This window comes from Pyrgilauda ruficollis, unplaced genomic scaffold (assembly GCF_017590135.1).
Source record: "Pyrgilauda ruficollis isolate IOZ18807 unplaced genomic scaffold, ASM1759013v1 scaffold10, whole genome shotgun sequence".
Taxonomy (NCBI): domain Eukaryota; kingdom Metazoa; phylum Chordata; class Aves; order Passeriformes; family Passeridae; genus Pyrgilauda; species Pyrgilauda ruficollis.
The window spans coordinates 5,180,972-5,197,307 of NW_024508101.1; the positions used below are offsets into that span (position 1 = coordinate 5,180,972).

A 16,336-nucleotide genomic window follows, 5' to 3' on the forward strand; every position below is an offset into this window, starting at 1 on the left:
ACAAAAATTTACTACAATTACTCAAGCACATGATAGCTTATCACCACAAGAGATTCAATGAGCAATTTTTACATTAATTCCCAGTAGAGAGGGTATCAAGTCTTAGTTTGATACTCAAAGCCTAATGAGAGCCTCCAGACACTTTCTGCAAGCCAGGCCAAGGGCAGCAGCTCAGTCCCTTTTCACTGTATGAGAGGAGAAGGATCCTCTGGAAAAGGATCCTTTGCAGGGACTGGACTCCCCAGTCCAAAGAGGTGACTCCAATCTAAAGTGGGACAAACAATTCATTCTATGACAGCAAAAAGTGCCAAAAACGTCCTGACATTAAACAAAAATGCTGATAAAGATTTACAGAACCTCCAAGCTTTTGTGTTGCCAAAACAGAGATAAATCATGGAGAAGACCTTTCTCCAGCTTGGAGGTTTTCTAGGTTCCAACAAATCAGAAGCAAAACTTTGGCAATCAACCTCAAGAGCCAGAGCCCAGAAGTGGCCATCAGTGGGGAAGGACACACAGGACTTTAACAGCATCCTGCCCCTACCAAGTGTGTGCACACCTTTGGCTGGGCCAAACAAGACAACACTCACGGGTGATTTTCCACCCAGGACTGCCAGAGCACAGTCCTCTTTTGGGACAGATCTTCTGGGGCTTTCCCCAGAGTAATCTGTAGTTTTGGAATCAAACAAGAGATTAAGGTTTTGGGGTTTTTTCCACTTATAACAAAACAGATAGTCTGAGGTTTTTTTTCTCCTTTATAAGACATTTATCTTGACACAAGTTTCCACGCTGCTGTAGCTGGCCTGCAAGAATTGTCTACTGAGTAACAGTGGGCAGGTAATATTTGCAAGTCAGACACATTTCAAAAAATACCCTGAGTTATACACAATCCATTTTAGCATGCCTGGGAAAGGCTGGAAGCACTGCACTAAACTCAGGTGGGAAGTGTAGGTTTTGAGTGAGAAACATGGCTAAAGAGAAAGCCTTTCTGTCCTAAGACAAGCCCAATCTTCTCCCCTCTCTAAGGAAGCAGTTAAGTAAAAAGTGGGAAGCTCCACACTTGAAGCAAAGCTGGCACTGCCCCTCTGCAGCTCAGCTGAGAGTCTGGACATTCCCTGGGCAGGGAAACACTCCCTGGACAGGGACACACTCCCTGACATGGCACAACTTGTTTGTCAGCTGAGCACCAGGAACACGAGGGCTCTTTACACCTCTCAGCTGGGGCAGTCTGAGCCATTACAGCTTAACCACCATGGAAGTTTAAGCCAGCGTCAAGTTGGCTTAAGGCAAAGCCCTTGATTCCATGAAAAGAGGGAGTTGAGAGGCTCCTGATCCATCCCTCTGCCCAGAGCAGCCATGCCAAGGACACAGCATGAGGGAGGGGATCCCGCCCTGGGTACTGTGAGAAACAATACTTCCAAAAATTTAAAAGGTTTATTAAAACCTTATCAAAACTACAACAGAAAACTGAATAGAGAAAATATTACAGCACCGGGAGCACAGGATTTTTTTTTCCCACCACATGCTCACCCACACAATGGGGATTTTGCCTTTTAACCTTTAGCCCCTCCCAAAGTTCTGTCCATGGCTCCTTCTTCACTGTCCAGTGCTGGAAATTACTTCCTGATACCTTGATTGGAGGTCAGATGTTGCCATAGTGACAGGCTGATGTCCCTCCCAGATGTCCCAAACCCAGGGCATCCCCTGATAACAACACAAAGCAGGGTAAAACATAACTATAAGTCTATAAAACTTCTCTTAACACATATACATGACATTTGCCTTTTAATTGTGAAAGTCAACCATCTCATTACTCATCACAGCTGCAGGACAGAGTCTGGCAGCCACCAGAGGAGGCTGTGAGCAGCAGAGTAACAAAACCTCACTTGTTTCCATGCCAGCTCCCAGAAATGTGCTCCTGGGGGAGAGCTGTTCCCTCTGATGGCCAGTTCCACTGCTGGATGCTGCACAGGCTGTCCCTGGGCTGGCCATAAAGAGAAAAAGCCAAACAGGCAGTGCTTGAGTCCCTGTAAAACTAGGCTGCCTTTTTTTTTAATACCCAATGAGATTCTGAGACCTTTATGTGCTATCAAAATATGGAATAATCCCTCCTGACAAAGGTATATTTAAGTTTTGTTCATATCTTTGCCTCTTATGTGAAATCTGGACATTAAAGCACTTGGAAAGCAGACAGGACACAGCTCAGAGTAAGATATCTGGAACTTAAGATACTAACTTAAATAATGCATGATACAAAGCAAATTATTTTACCACAGTTAAACTTAAAAACAGGTTTGCATTCTAAACTCTGCATGAATTTCTCCTCCAGATTTTGATTTTTAGATTCTGTCAGGATTAAGAGATAATCTCTTCTCACCTGGTAAACAGCACGGCCCCTCAGATCTAGGGAGCAGCATATTAAAGACACACAATCCTCATCAGAAGGACTTCAGTTCAAACCTGATACTTCTTTGTACCTTGGTTCCATCTCTAGACACTACAGATAGGTTAAAATCCAAGAATGGAAGGTAAAAAATAATTCATTTCACCTAAGAACAGGGTTTAGGGGGGACTTGCATAGCCTAAACCTCAGAGGACTGACTGCTACAAAGGACTGCTCGATGCCACACTGCTTGTAGAAGGTACCAATCAAAACGTGTGGGGTGTGTGGACACGTGAAACCACTACAAAATCTTTCCCCCTGGAAGATTCTGATCAACAGAAATAGTTTTTCCTATGGGTAGAAGATGATTTATATTTTATATGTATCTATATAATTTTACACATATATAAATATATATATAAAATATACATATAATATTATATTTTCCCAGTTTTCATTATAAAACACTTAATCTATCCTACCAATATCAGAAAGTGGGAAATTCTAGCATTTCAAGTTTTTTTTTTATCAAATAGCTCCATTTTGATCCTTTTTTAAAAATAAAACTGTTTAAAACTATTTAGTTTATTAAGATATCACTGGTGTCTGAACTGGGATGAAATCAAATGGAATTTTGTTGCTCAAACACCACATCAAGGTGCATTAACTAAGAGAAGGAAGTTCAGAAAGCCTTTTCCAAAAGTGAGAGCCTCAGGAGCTTACATAAAGGAAGAATTAGAGAAAACAGAGGAAATTGGTTTAGAGGAAGTGAGAGGGAAAATAAAGACTTAAACAGGATAAAAACCTACAGAAAACTGCTGCTAATTTTGGACTTTGCGATAAATGACAGCCTCTGTGTCTGGTGACCTACCTGGGGTGGTTTTTGAGGGTTAGAAATAAAATGTGCCCTGGATGCTCACTGCTCACCCCCCTGATCCCAGTCCGGGCATCTCAAAATTCCCCTTCCTCCAACTGTGCTTCAGCTCTTCCTCCCTCCATCCTTTGAGCAAGGAACTCCAGAGCTCACATTTACCTCTCAGGACTCAGAAGAGACCAACCAGGCTCATAATGGAACTGGAGTAACCAGGACAAGAATGAGATAAATATCTCATAACCACTCAACTCATTCAATTCAGCGTGTTATCAACAGCAGGAATCAGCATTAAACAATTACCCAATTCTACCCTCGGGGAAAGAAGGAAATGCAAAATATTTCAAAAGAAGTCATTGAAGAGGACACATCCAACCTCAACAGATTTCCCTGTCCTGCCTGGCAGCTCTCCTGACTCCCAGTGTGCTGTGGCAAGCTGGCATACAGAAGGTTGGAGGATCATTAATGTTTTTTCTCTACTTTTGCCCACCTGTGAGACCCATCCTCCACATCTGCTGGGGATACAGATGGCTTTTAATGGATAGAGGGAAGATCCTGATGTGTCCATACTCCTGGGAAAGGCAGGAGCTGCCACAGACACTTCCCCATTTCACAGGCTTCACTGTGAATTTCCCTAATGTATTAATATTTCAGTGGAGGACAAATGTCAAGGGAGGGCACAGAAGTGTTGCTCTGCTCTTAGGCATTGAACAATCTCATTTAGGGACAGCTATCAGTGCTGCTTTGGCCTTGTTAATTTTCTCTTCCTAAGTCAGTGTTCAGACATTCACAGCTTTTGTCTACTGCTGTTATCAAGGCATTTGCATGCACTAATCCATGACAAATGGTTTCATTTAATGCACATCTGATTTCCTTGCCTGCCAACTAGAAAGAGATAATAGAAATACCAAGAGAAACTAAATTACAGCTAAAGGAGTCATCTATTTGTTGGAGAAACTCAAAACAAGGTTAGGATAAACACCACCTAGGCAGCTGAATTAATGGAGAAAGCACTCAGATGTCAGCTGAGGAAACACAGTTTCTAATTACCTGAAGGGGAAAAAACCATGCTGCATTCTAAACCTTCACAAAAAGATACTGCTAAAGAAATAATGATACCACAGATGCGGGAGCCGGCTGAGACACAGTCATTCTCTGTCAGATCCTGCCCCAGCACACTGAAAACAGTTAGGAACTTAAAAACCTCTGAGTTCAGCTCATCCCTTGGGTTCCCCTGTTTCACACAGCAGTGACATCTGGCTGGCTGACCACCCAAATCTGAACACACTCCATGCAAGTAACCAAAAAGAGGAATTTAATGTGTTCATGAAAGCCACAGTAAATTGTGTTAGCTTAGCCATGAGAGCTTATGATTAAAAGCAAGGTTTCCCCCCAGATTTCTGCTGTTTAATGAAGACTGTATCTTTTCCTTAAAAGGGGCAACTTCTGAAAACACCAGACCTACTTTAATTTCAGTGTTGCTCTAAACCAAAACAAGAGCTGGTACCAGCCAGGACACACAAGACCTTCCTCACGTTCACCCTGGTATTGAATTTGAACTCTCTGTGGTCTTGATTCCTCTTGGGAAAGAGGCAGCCACTGGCAGATCTGAATTTCTGCTTCCAGACAGGATTTATGCCTTTATCAGCATGATAGCTTGGTTTGGGTACCTGCTGATACCCGCACAGATATTTTTTTTTTCCCTCACAAGGCAGAAATAAAGAAGGCACAAAGACATTGAATCACTTCTTAAAGTTTCAACGTAGGAAAGTGATTCCTAAAAACAAACAAATGCCCCAATTATTAAATCCTCAAAATTTCCCACTCAGTCCCAATGTTGGCTATAATACATGAAACAGGCTGGTGTTCAAAGGTTTCTGAACTGTAAAATTAGCCAATTTTTAAAGACATGATGGAAAGCATAGGAATTACTACATTATAAAAATAAAATAATGGAGTTTTTTATTAATGTAATTACAGGAAGTACCTATATCTAGTCATATTTCAGTATATTTTACCATACCTTCCTTATCCTCAGCACCTTTAGTCCAGAAGTGAAGCTAAGGTCTTCTCTAAAATGTGATTTTTTTTCAAAATGCAGTGTTCTGAACATGACCTTAATGATAGTTTCAGTGTTATTTGATCTCATTTCTGTCTGGATTTTGGTTTTATTTAAATTCTGAATGATTCAGAATGTGAACACTTACTTTTTAATGTATCTATATAGACAAATATATGAGCTACAGATACTTTTAAACTCTTGAACACGTTCAGTCACCACTGTGTTATTTGGATTCCTGGGCAGCATGTAGGAAAGAGGTGCTAACCAATAGGTTCCCTTCATTTCTGCATGTTCTTGTAAGAAACAAACATATAAATCAATGAAACCAATTTTCCAAATAAAATGTCCTTGCTTGCTCTCAACCACTTAATTAAACACCATTAACTCTAGTTTGTTTTGGCAACCAATTAATGTCATGATCAAATATAAATAGACTCTGCAAGAAAAGATTATAATTAATAAATTCTGAACAACACAGTACAATTGGACTGAAGCCTTGCTTGCCAGCAATATTTAGCAGCAGTTTTGGAGAGCATTAATGAGGACAGTAAAAATAAAGTTTTAACAGGGGGTGCAGATTAGATCCTGAGGCTTTTGCCTGTACCCAGGCTGATCTGTAGAGCCTTTGGTTGCTGACATTATTTACAACACAGAAAAATCACAGTCCCAGGTTCCTCACTTTGCAACACACTGATATGTACATGCACAGGAGTCTTTAATCAAGTTCTCCACAGATATCATTCTCACTTGTACACAGTTTAATTGACTGTGTATTTTATTTTGCTCCCTGTGTTTTGGTAGGTTGAAAATGAGGGTTCTTGATTCAGATTTGTCAACTACAGAAAACTAAATTAATCCAGCAGATCTTTGGATCATGCACGAGGAGGGATTAAAACCATTCTTTAATCTGAACCAACAGCTCTCCTGATAATCAAGAGATAAGGATCACTGTTTAAGCTGGTTTTTAGCTGCCTATTCATTTAGTAACAGTTAAGGTACATAGTATACAAATAAAACTTGGTAGAAATATTTGTGCCCAATTCCAAAAATCTCCCAGCACGTGTGGCTGGCTGGGAGCTGCTCATGGAGAGCAGGTTATTCCCTGGGTTACCTGGAACTCAGAGACACTGCACCTCAACAAGGGTACCCATCCCAACAGATTGTTTATGTACTTCACTCACTGATTCTCAAGGAATCCCTTTCACATCATCCAAAAACGAGTAAAATTTTATATTCCTGCCATCATTTCAGTTCCCAAGCCAAGCTGTTTTCTCAAAGTAAGGATTACAGTGGAACAGTAGGACACAGTTATCGATTATCATGATAGCAACAGTGATCCTGCACGCTGCTGTCACTGATGTGACCTTTCAAGAAGGGCAGGAGTGTTTTCTTTACTCACTGTGAAGGAAAAGGGGCAAACTGGTATTCCAGAAGAAATATAGAAGGCAAGAGAGAGATGTCAAAAACCAATCTAAATAGAGCGTAGAAATGTGAGTCACAGAAACATTGGGCTGTGTAACTTCATTCAGCTTAATTTACACCCCCGATTCCCCATTGTGCATCACTGCCTGAGTCTCATAAATTTAGACTCCAACTGTGCTGCAGTCCTCGTGGTCCCTTCCCAGGGCACGATGAACAGAAAGCTCCAGCATCACTCCCATGCAAAGGAGTAAGATCAGCTGGAGAAAACTGTTCTGTATAGGGCATCTGAAAACAGCAAAAAATGCTGAGTTCCACCAGGAAAAAAAAAATCTTGCTCACAGCACAGGTTGGTTTCACAGAGTGGAAAGAAAAACAAAAACATTCAGAAGGAAACACAAAGATTACAGACAGTACAGGGTAAAATAATATCAAACTTAAAGGGGAAAACACATCAATCTTGTGAAGCAATGCACTTGAATATTACTTTCTAAAATATAAATGAGCCTTGGACTAAAGCAGGCTAATCATTAAAGGCATGTTTCTGATGTTATCAGCAGAAATACTTCAGTGCAGAGCAATGTAGTTTGCCTCTGGGGTTTATATTTGTAGGTGCCAAATTTTCCTTGGGACTTCACCACCACAGAATGAATTCCCACAGCCTTTAAAGCCATGACAGCGAGCTACAAATAGTGGTGTGCACTGAAAGGTCCCTGCATGACTCACAGAGCCCCGAGGCTGCACTTGGAGAGGGAGGCTCAGCACAGGGCTGGGAGCAGGAGATGCTGCTGGGGCCAGCACAGCAAGAGGAGGTTTTTGGTCCCTGCCTCCCCAGGGCAGCTCCTGCCCAAGTGTGTGCCTGCAGAGAGGCCTCAGGGAGAGCTGAAGTGGCACTGGACGGGGACAGGAGCGTGGCCAGGAGAAAGGGGAACTAAACCAGGGCACAGAGAGAGCCAATGCAAAGCACCCACACAGGAGGTATCACCCCATGGTCCCTCTGGGAGCACTTTGCCATTGCTGCTTTGCACAAGGTGTGCAGTGGGGGTGACCCCAGGAGTGCACCCACAGGAAAGATGGCACCCAAAGTGGGGAAAGGTGGCACCCAACCAGGGGAAAGGTGGCATGTGGTAGCAGGGCCCTAGCCAGGTAATAATTAGCATTGACTCTGATCTAGAAGGCATGAAAAGACACCTTATTATTAGAAATCTACAGTGCTTATAGAAACAATGGTGGACCTAAGACCTGTCTGGTCTCAAAGTGAAAACTTCTCATATGCTATTGTTGGTTATCAATAACACAGTCTAGAGAATATAAACAATGGTTACAGAAAGAGAGATAATAATTGTTTGAATTCTTTTCCTCTAAGTTTCTCACAGCTTCTACACAGCTTTCCAGGATTTTTCTGGGAAAGTTTGTGCCCGTTTTCTGTGGCCAGAGAGCCACTGCCACAGCAGCACCCAACGGGGAAAGGTGGCACCCCACAGTGGGGGAAAGGTGATACCCCACAGGGAATGCAGCCACACTTCCAGCAGCTCCTGAGGAGCCCCCCATGGCTGCTCAGGGCCTCAGTGCACACCCTGGCCATGCTGCTCCTCACAGCCCATGGAGCTGACACGCCTGCTCCATCTCCCTGGATCAGCAGTAACAGCATCACTTTCAGCAGTGTCACTGGTGACAGCTCTGCTCCACCTGCACCAAGCTGTGAGGGTCCCAGCTGCCCTCCTGCTCCTGCCACTGACCAGCCAGGGAGGGCAGCCTGATCGCTGGCAATGTCCACCTATCCCTTCCCCTTTGCTTCCCCTGTGTCCCAGGCAACAGACCCCAAAAACTCCCATGGCTAACCCAAGCACACCCCGGAGCCATGCTAGTTTTGTTTCAGAGGTTTGATTTTCAGGAAAAAAATCAAAAAAACCAAAATCAAAGGGTGCAATACTTCTGATCAAGTCTGCTGCTGTAAACAAGCCCATCACACAAGCACAGCAGGCAGTTCATTGCCATCATGCTGCTAGAAACCCTACCTCATGCTTAAGTGTTGATTTTGTCACATCAGTTCTCTTCCTAAACAAAGTACGTGTCCACGTACATCCAAATGTATTTTGTATGTGACCAGGAACACAGTAGGTACTTACAACCTGGATTTCTTCACTTAGCAGTTGGTAATTTCACATTTTCAAGAGCAGCCTGTCAAGGCCAGGTATGTATAACAAAGGTATCACAAGGAGAGATCTTTCCAGTGAGGGGCTGGAACAGCTCCTTGTGAGCAGGATTTTCTGACTGTGAACAAACCAGGGCACTGTGCTGCTTCCTGTGCATTTGCTGGTGTAAATGAAAACTGAGTTAGAACTTAAAAACGTGCTCATTTTAATTAACACAGCAAGAAACAATAGCTGTCACCTTTCATGGCCATGGCTGGCTGTGTTCCTGCCTGGCAATTTGAACGTTGTATACTGAAGGCAACAGTTTGCATTCACACCATGTGATTAATGAAACACAATTCCTGCTAATCACAGAAACTTTTATACATTAACTGCCTAGTGCCACACTTGCTTCTGTCAACAGCAAGAGCAAAAATCCTGCTGAACTCACCTTCCAAATCTCAATTGTTCCACAAAGTACAGACACATTGTATTTATACTTTCCTGAGGAACTAGATTCAAAACCCTGCCTGTTTTGAACTGAATAGCCACATATACGGGGCATATGAAAATAGCAGACCTTTTGAAATGTGAAAATATGCAGTTTACCCTAGGGCTATAAAAAAAATCAGTGGGAAGGCCAAGATCAGAACTAAGACATTTTTTGCTCACAGCCACAGACTACAGTTTCTGCAAAATGCTGTCTACTGAGAAACATGCTCACAGCATCCTTAGGTTGATGTTCCTTGTTAGTTGTGCAGAATTGCTTTGAGACTGATTTTTCCATCTCGTAATATGTAGTACAGAGAATCACTTCTTGAGAAGATTTTTTAATAGGCACATCATTAACTACTGTCACAATAAAAGGTACTTCATGTTTAGCATCATAAAATTCCAGCCTTGATTCAGTCCATGATTTCTTCCTCTGAACAGGCCTATTTTTAATTAGCATATTTGCAAATGTCAGCAGTGCTACAGTGGGTACTTTTTTCTGCTTGTGTCTGCCTTCCATCTTTACACTGCATACAAGACTAACTTGATGTGTACCTAATTCATTTGCACAAACTTACAGGTGAATCCTATGTCCTTCCAAGTTAACACATGGCCAGTGGTGTCACCTATGATAAGCTGAAAGATCCAACACCTTTTTATGGAACAAAGTCAGAATTTTGCAAAGAATTGCATGATTGAAAGGGTGATGGCTGCTTTTTAATTTTTTTTTCAACTTGAATCCTTTGCTAATATCTTGTGTCACCAAATCCCAGCATCTACTTCCTGCTGCTGGGAGGATCAATGCTGTCAATCAGATGATCAATGAACTATCACAGGCATTCAGATAACTGCAAATCAACACGTCCACTCTAACCCCTCATGCCAATTCCACAGCCCTACAACTGTGTGTATCTTAGAGACCAAAACAACCAGCATGGAATTCTTTTCATTACCACTATTTCTTCTTAAATCACACAGAAATGACAAGCTTGCAAAGAAGATGGAGATTTGTTTCCACATAAAGTTATTTCCTGTGAATGCTTTCACACATCCTTTGCCTAACATGATTTTCACAAAAATGAAATACAGTCATAAAAAACCCTGCAGAAAGCCACGAATATTGCCCAAGGGGAATTACACTGCAGTGGGGTTCTGCAGGTTTACTCCCATGTCTCCTCTTCCTCACCTACCCAAGTCAAAAGGAACAGGCACCAATATTTAAAGGCTCTAAAGAGCAGCACTCAAACTTCTCACTGTGTTAATGAGACAAGAAAGAACTAATGAACAGACACAAATAATATAGCATCATTCATCTTACAAGCAAGCAGTATTTACTATGGCCTTACTACCTGGGCCCACCTGTCAACATTTCACAGAAAATAAAGCTACAGTCAGTCACAAATACTGTCATGTAGAGCAGTTTATCACATTTGTTTTCAGGTTCATATCTTCTGCTAAGTCATCTAACTGAATAAAGAAGTACTGAATTATAAAAATAAAAAATTATACTGTACTGGAAAGAGGCTTTAAGCTTCTGTGATTGCACAGTGTGTTAAAATCTATTCAGCCCATTCAGATACTTGCTTAAGAAAGTTTCTGGTAGAAAAAAAAAAATTATCAAGCTCAGAAATCTCTGATGATAAACTAACCTTTTAATATATTGCTCTTGATTTCCAGGGTTTCAAAACTGGATTAACTGCTGTGGTCCAGATGGATATATTCACTGTGCTAATCCACTGTGTTCAGTTCAAGTTTATTATGCTAAATACACTCCAGGAGGATTTTATCTTTTACCTGCACCTTCCTGTGCTCAGTGAGACTCTTCTATTCATCAAGAATGAGAAGCACAAGATGCGGTGGAACCTCCCTTTTTAATTATCTTGTACCAAAGTGGCCCCATGATGGAGATGAACTGGTCAAACTCTCTTATTTTAGAGCAGCTCATTATCTATGCATGATCACAAACTGAAGGAAAAGGTATGCTGAGCATGCTATTGATTACAGCTCTATCTGCCATGACTCAATAAGTTGAAATTACATATACCAAGTATTAAATTACTGAAATTATGCTTTGGCTCATCTGCATCCATTTTTTATTCACTTTTATTTGGCTGAACATTTTAATCTTACTTACACAGTTTCTAACTAAAAGTAAACTACGCATTCCTAATAATATAAATATGAAAAATAGGGTGTGCTCAGGGACTGCAGTTGAATACATTAAAATCACTCAGTTTGCTAGTTAACATATTTCCATCCTTTTTATGTACAACCTTTCACATTCAGTTGGCAGACTGTAAATTCACGGCCTTATAAAAAAAACACTGTCTTGATTTTCTGTTGTGACAGCAGAAATTGTCCAAAATATCTAAGAGTTTCCCTAAAGGACACTCACTGGCTGGTACTTCCCAGGTGCAGCACAATCTGAATTTGAGGTGAACATCATGTCAAATTCCACTCATCTGTCAATGTAGTGGATTATTTCTTGAGAGACTGAAATTGGCTGCCTGGGATCAGAACACCATCAATCTTATTCATGTAGGGTGCAGAGAAGCTGCCTGAGCCAGGCTCGCAGGAGGCAAAGCTTGGCTGCTTCTAAGTAGGTGATGAGGCAGCTGTAAAACCTTCACTCTATCTGTAGCACATCCCTGAGTGAAAGATTTTGTCATTTTTCACATTTCCCCAACATTTGGTATGCATTCAGTGTCTTGCTGTTCTTGCTTCATAAAAAAGGTGATTTTTCAAGCTTAGGCAAATGTTGCAGAGCTCTGGATCTGCCCAGCTCTCATTTTTTCTCATAATGTCACTTGTTTCAACTGATTCCATAAAACGATATTACGTTTTCCTTTTACATACCTGTGCAGCTGGGCTCTTTTTTCCCCTTTCCTTCACTAGGGACATACTCAACCTAATTGCACTGTAATAAATCTCTGCAAGTCCCAAGTAAGTCCCTCCCCCCTGAAACTTCAAGCACTCCCAGATTTCCAGTGCCAGGGGGTAAAGGTGACACCCTTGGTTAATCTGATGCTCTAACATGGGCACTGAGACCTAGCCTAGCAAGGAGTTTGGTCTATTCCTCTATAACATTTATGTTTTATTAGAACAAACCAAGACAATGCCAATACCTGTGATTTCTAGGCAAGAAACATACCTGGGAAAACTTTGAGTTTTAAAGTTGCTAAAGACCTGTGTTCAAGACCATCTGTCTTTGAAGGGACGTCATTAGATTAAAAAAACATTAAAATATTAATTGCCACATAGTAAAATGACTCATCACTTGAGTTAACACTTTCCAGCTTTCATTTCTACAACTCTTAAAGCCCCTCCCATCTTTTTTAGATTCAAATTTGGTTAAGTGACATTCTTGGTCCATCTAATTTTAATCAGATGAAAACACTGTGCTAGAAAATGCCACCACCTCAATTTTTAGCATAGTACATTTTTCAGTGTGCAATTAGCAGCTGAAGGAGTTATGTGATCCATTTCTATTAATAAAAACACAATAAAACCACTGCTGTGCTGTCCCTGCAGACCAGCAGTCCAAGTGAGCTGTGTTCTCCACTGCTAACCTGTGGGATTGATTCTGCATTTACAGGCACTGTGCTCTTCACAGTCCCAAATTCTCCTCCAGGCCACACTTTTGCAGCCCCATCAATTTCAGAGGTAAACTTGAGAGCCTCAGAATGAGTGTGCCTCCCTTAACCCAAAGCAAACTCCAAACCTGCAGCACACGTGGGTGACTGAGGGAGATTTGGTGGTTTAAAGAACAAACCTGAACCCAGTTTGGGTCAGGTAAGTACAAAGTTCCACAAACCTGTGCTCTCACAGTGTCCAAGTTCTACAGAAATTCCAGAACTTCACCAAATGGGAAGAAGGAGAGAGAGAAACAAGGACACAGAAACTGAACCGTCACCCGCAACGGGATTTTTATGTTGGGCAATTGTTAGAAAATGACATTAAACATGACTATTCCCACACTGGATTGGCAAAGCACAACACACATTAGACTCGCCAAAAAACAGATGCTGTGCAATACAAAGGCAAACAACTCATAAAACTTAAATGATAAAGAGAATTTTGATTAGTCAATCATTTATCAAGACAGACAGGAGCACGGGCAGAGAGCCTGCAAGCCCAGAGCTGAGCTCAGTCCTACCTGGTCTGTGCAGGTGATGCTGCTGGAAAGTGTGATGGAGGGACCCCTGACAGAGCAGCATTGCACAGGCACTTATCCACAAATACAGGACCCAGGACATTGCAGAGACCACTGCCATTCTCTAAACAAAATATTAGACACACATTGTTATCCAATGCCTTACAGCACACACAATAGTCAGCTTCCATTACAACAGTGGTTTTAATATTTTTCTTTTTCACTCCTTTTGCTAAATGGCTTTTGATTATTATTCGCCCCTGCAGGATGCAATTGTTGTACAACAAAGGTCATGCCCAGAAAGGACAGCTGAGGTAAAGAGACATCAACACAGGAGCCTGGATAACTTTAATAATTCAGTGGTAAAAATCAAACTGTAATAATCTGAGGACTAAAAAAAACCACAATATAAATAGAAGCTGGGAAATATTCTCACACAGATCCATAGCTCAATTTACAGGGAAGTTAAAAATATTAACCAAATTGTAAAAAGTCACAACACCAGCTGGAAAAAACCAACATGATGTCCAGACAGTATCAAAGCTGCTTTAAATACATTGCAGAAAGTATGCCCAAGACATAATGCCAAAATACTCCATCCTCAAAACTAAAAAAGCTATTACTGACCCAGAAGATAACAGTACATTGTTTGGTTTTTTGCTTTTGCAAGCATTAATTATTAACGATGCTTCTGTCTACCAAACAAAGTAATTGTTTCTCAGAATTATGTTCTAATCCCCAGATGAAATCAGCTTCCTTTTGTTCGACCTGTGCATGCACAAGGACTGGAGTATGGCCAGACTGAATGTCAGATGTGCTCTACAGAAGATGTGATGTTTCCACAAAGCAGATTGTGTCAAAATTTAAGAAATATTCCCTTTGCAAAGGGAAAAGGCAATTTCTTTGTCTGCTGGTGCTGGTGCACCTGGCCATCCAGTGCAGACAACTCTTTTTCCATACTTGCGCTCATGGCTGTACTAAGTGGCTGAATTTCCCTCTGACTTGTTAACTTCAGCAGCTCTTTCTCGGTGCCTGCAAGGATCTGGAGGTTTGCAAGGCTCAGCTACGCTACACATCGTCCAGTTCCCTTAACAGCACCTTCTGCTGCATTTCAGATGGGCAAATTAATCAAACTTCAGGCACTCTCCTCACTCAGCCAATGACGGGATGCTGCTCTCTATCTAATAATCCAATCAGCTGAACATCATTTTCAGAGCAAGAAAGACTTTGAAAGATTCAATCTCTCACATGGAAAAAAATCATGTCTTTACAAAAAAAAAAAAATCTGCATGCAATATCAGGGGATTTCTACAGTAAGAAGATGAACAATATTAAAATAGTGAAATGCTGTGGTAATAAAATATATGCACATAAATCCATTTCTTCGTCCTGATTTTAAAGCAGCAGAGTCTTTGGGAAGCTTTTTAAGTCTAATTAGTTGAAATGAACCACATAAACTGACAAGTATAATTAATAGAGAATACCAAAACATTATTTTGATCAGCATGAGGCTCTTCCTTTCTCTGTACTGAGTGCTTGATGCACTGCTTGGTGTGTAATTAATTTCATTTCCAACTGTTTGCTTTGCAGTATACAATGCACTTTTTCTCCTCTCTTTTTTAGACCCATTTATCTTACAAAATAGATTCAATCTCCTCAGATCAGGGAGCTCCCGGGAGGCTTCCCGTGTTCTTCAGGAATTAACACCTTCTTAGCATAATTGGTGCTCCCGTGCTTTTTATACCACAAGGCAAAGGGAAAGGTGAGTCTGACGCAGGGGAATTTCAGGTATTCAGGTTATTTAAACTGAACTTTAAAAATCCCAGTCAAAGAGCGAAACTTCCACAACCTGCTAAATGCTCCTGTGTCTTTCCCCCGGAATCATGTTCTTCACACATGGACAGCAGACTTACTTCACCCACTCAGGTATTATTATTAGTTTTTGTGGGTTTTTAAAATATAAAAACCCTCTCTCAAGCATTCGCTATTTCAAACTACCTTTGCTCAAACCCAGCATTTCTTACAAACATTTCTTCATGCACTCGTTCGCCAGCAAACTGTCACACACACAATTTCACCCAGATATCATCTTATCATTAATACAGAAACACAGAAAGAAGAAAACAGTGAATATTTTCCACTTATTATCTGGTGAGTTGCAGATCTGCTTTCTGAATCTTAAATCCTGAGGAAGCTCCTTACCTGAGTAATCCAACCAAGAGCAGAGCACTCTAGTAGTGTTCATCGGAAAGATCTAATACTTTTTTAAATCCATCTGTACCACAATAAGGGATTTCTTTTATAGCTTCCCAATAATCTTCTTTATCAGGATTAAAAGTAGAAAAAAAAAAGAAAAAAAAATCCCTTTTTCGTTACAAATCCTGTTTCCAGAGTAAAGAAGACATCTGAGCTCTCAGACTGCCGTCAGAAAAGTGGCCAAGGTTTGAGGGGTGGAGACCTTCTCATTTTCACCTTTAAATCATTTCCTAGCCTTTAAATTTCACCTTTAAATCATCCCCTCGTGCCGGAGCAGCCCTTTGGAGGGATCTGGCGGTGAGGTGCAGCTCGCAGCACACGCGAGGCCGAGGAGCAGCTGGCGTGCGCGGGCAGCGCGGCCGCGGCTCCGCACGGGCGGCACAAGGCGGCGGCTCCCGGGCGCTGGACCTGCCCGAGTCTATTTCAACACATCCCTGCTCGGGAGAGTATCACATGTGCCTTAAAGCGACACAGCCCTCGCTCAGCCGGAGATTGGAGCTGCGTTTAAATAGCGGCAGCACAGCCCGCACGGCGCAGGGGAGCGGCCGCTCCGGCTGAGGGAGGCAGG

General features: G+C 41.6%; 1 protein-coding gene across 1 annotated transcript in view; it reads right to left on the reverse strand.

Annotated features, from left to right (window-relative positions):
* Positions 1–15,726, reverse strand: part of TAFA1 (TAFA chemokine like family member 1) — a 206,355-nt gene extending 190,629 nt beyond the window's left edge. The window contains exons 1-2 of the mRNA XM_041464144.1: positions 15,715–15,726; positions 13,516–13,636 (exon numbers count right to left, since the gene is read on the reverse strand). Of these exons, the coding sequence (XP_041320078.1) occupies positions 13,516–13,633 (118 nt within the window). The 5' untranslated portion in view covers positions 13,634–13,636; positions 15,715–15,726. The remainder of the gene's footprint in view (positions 1–13,515; positions 13,637–15,714) is intronic.
* Between the last annotated feature and the right edge of the window lie 610 nt (positions 15,727–16,336).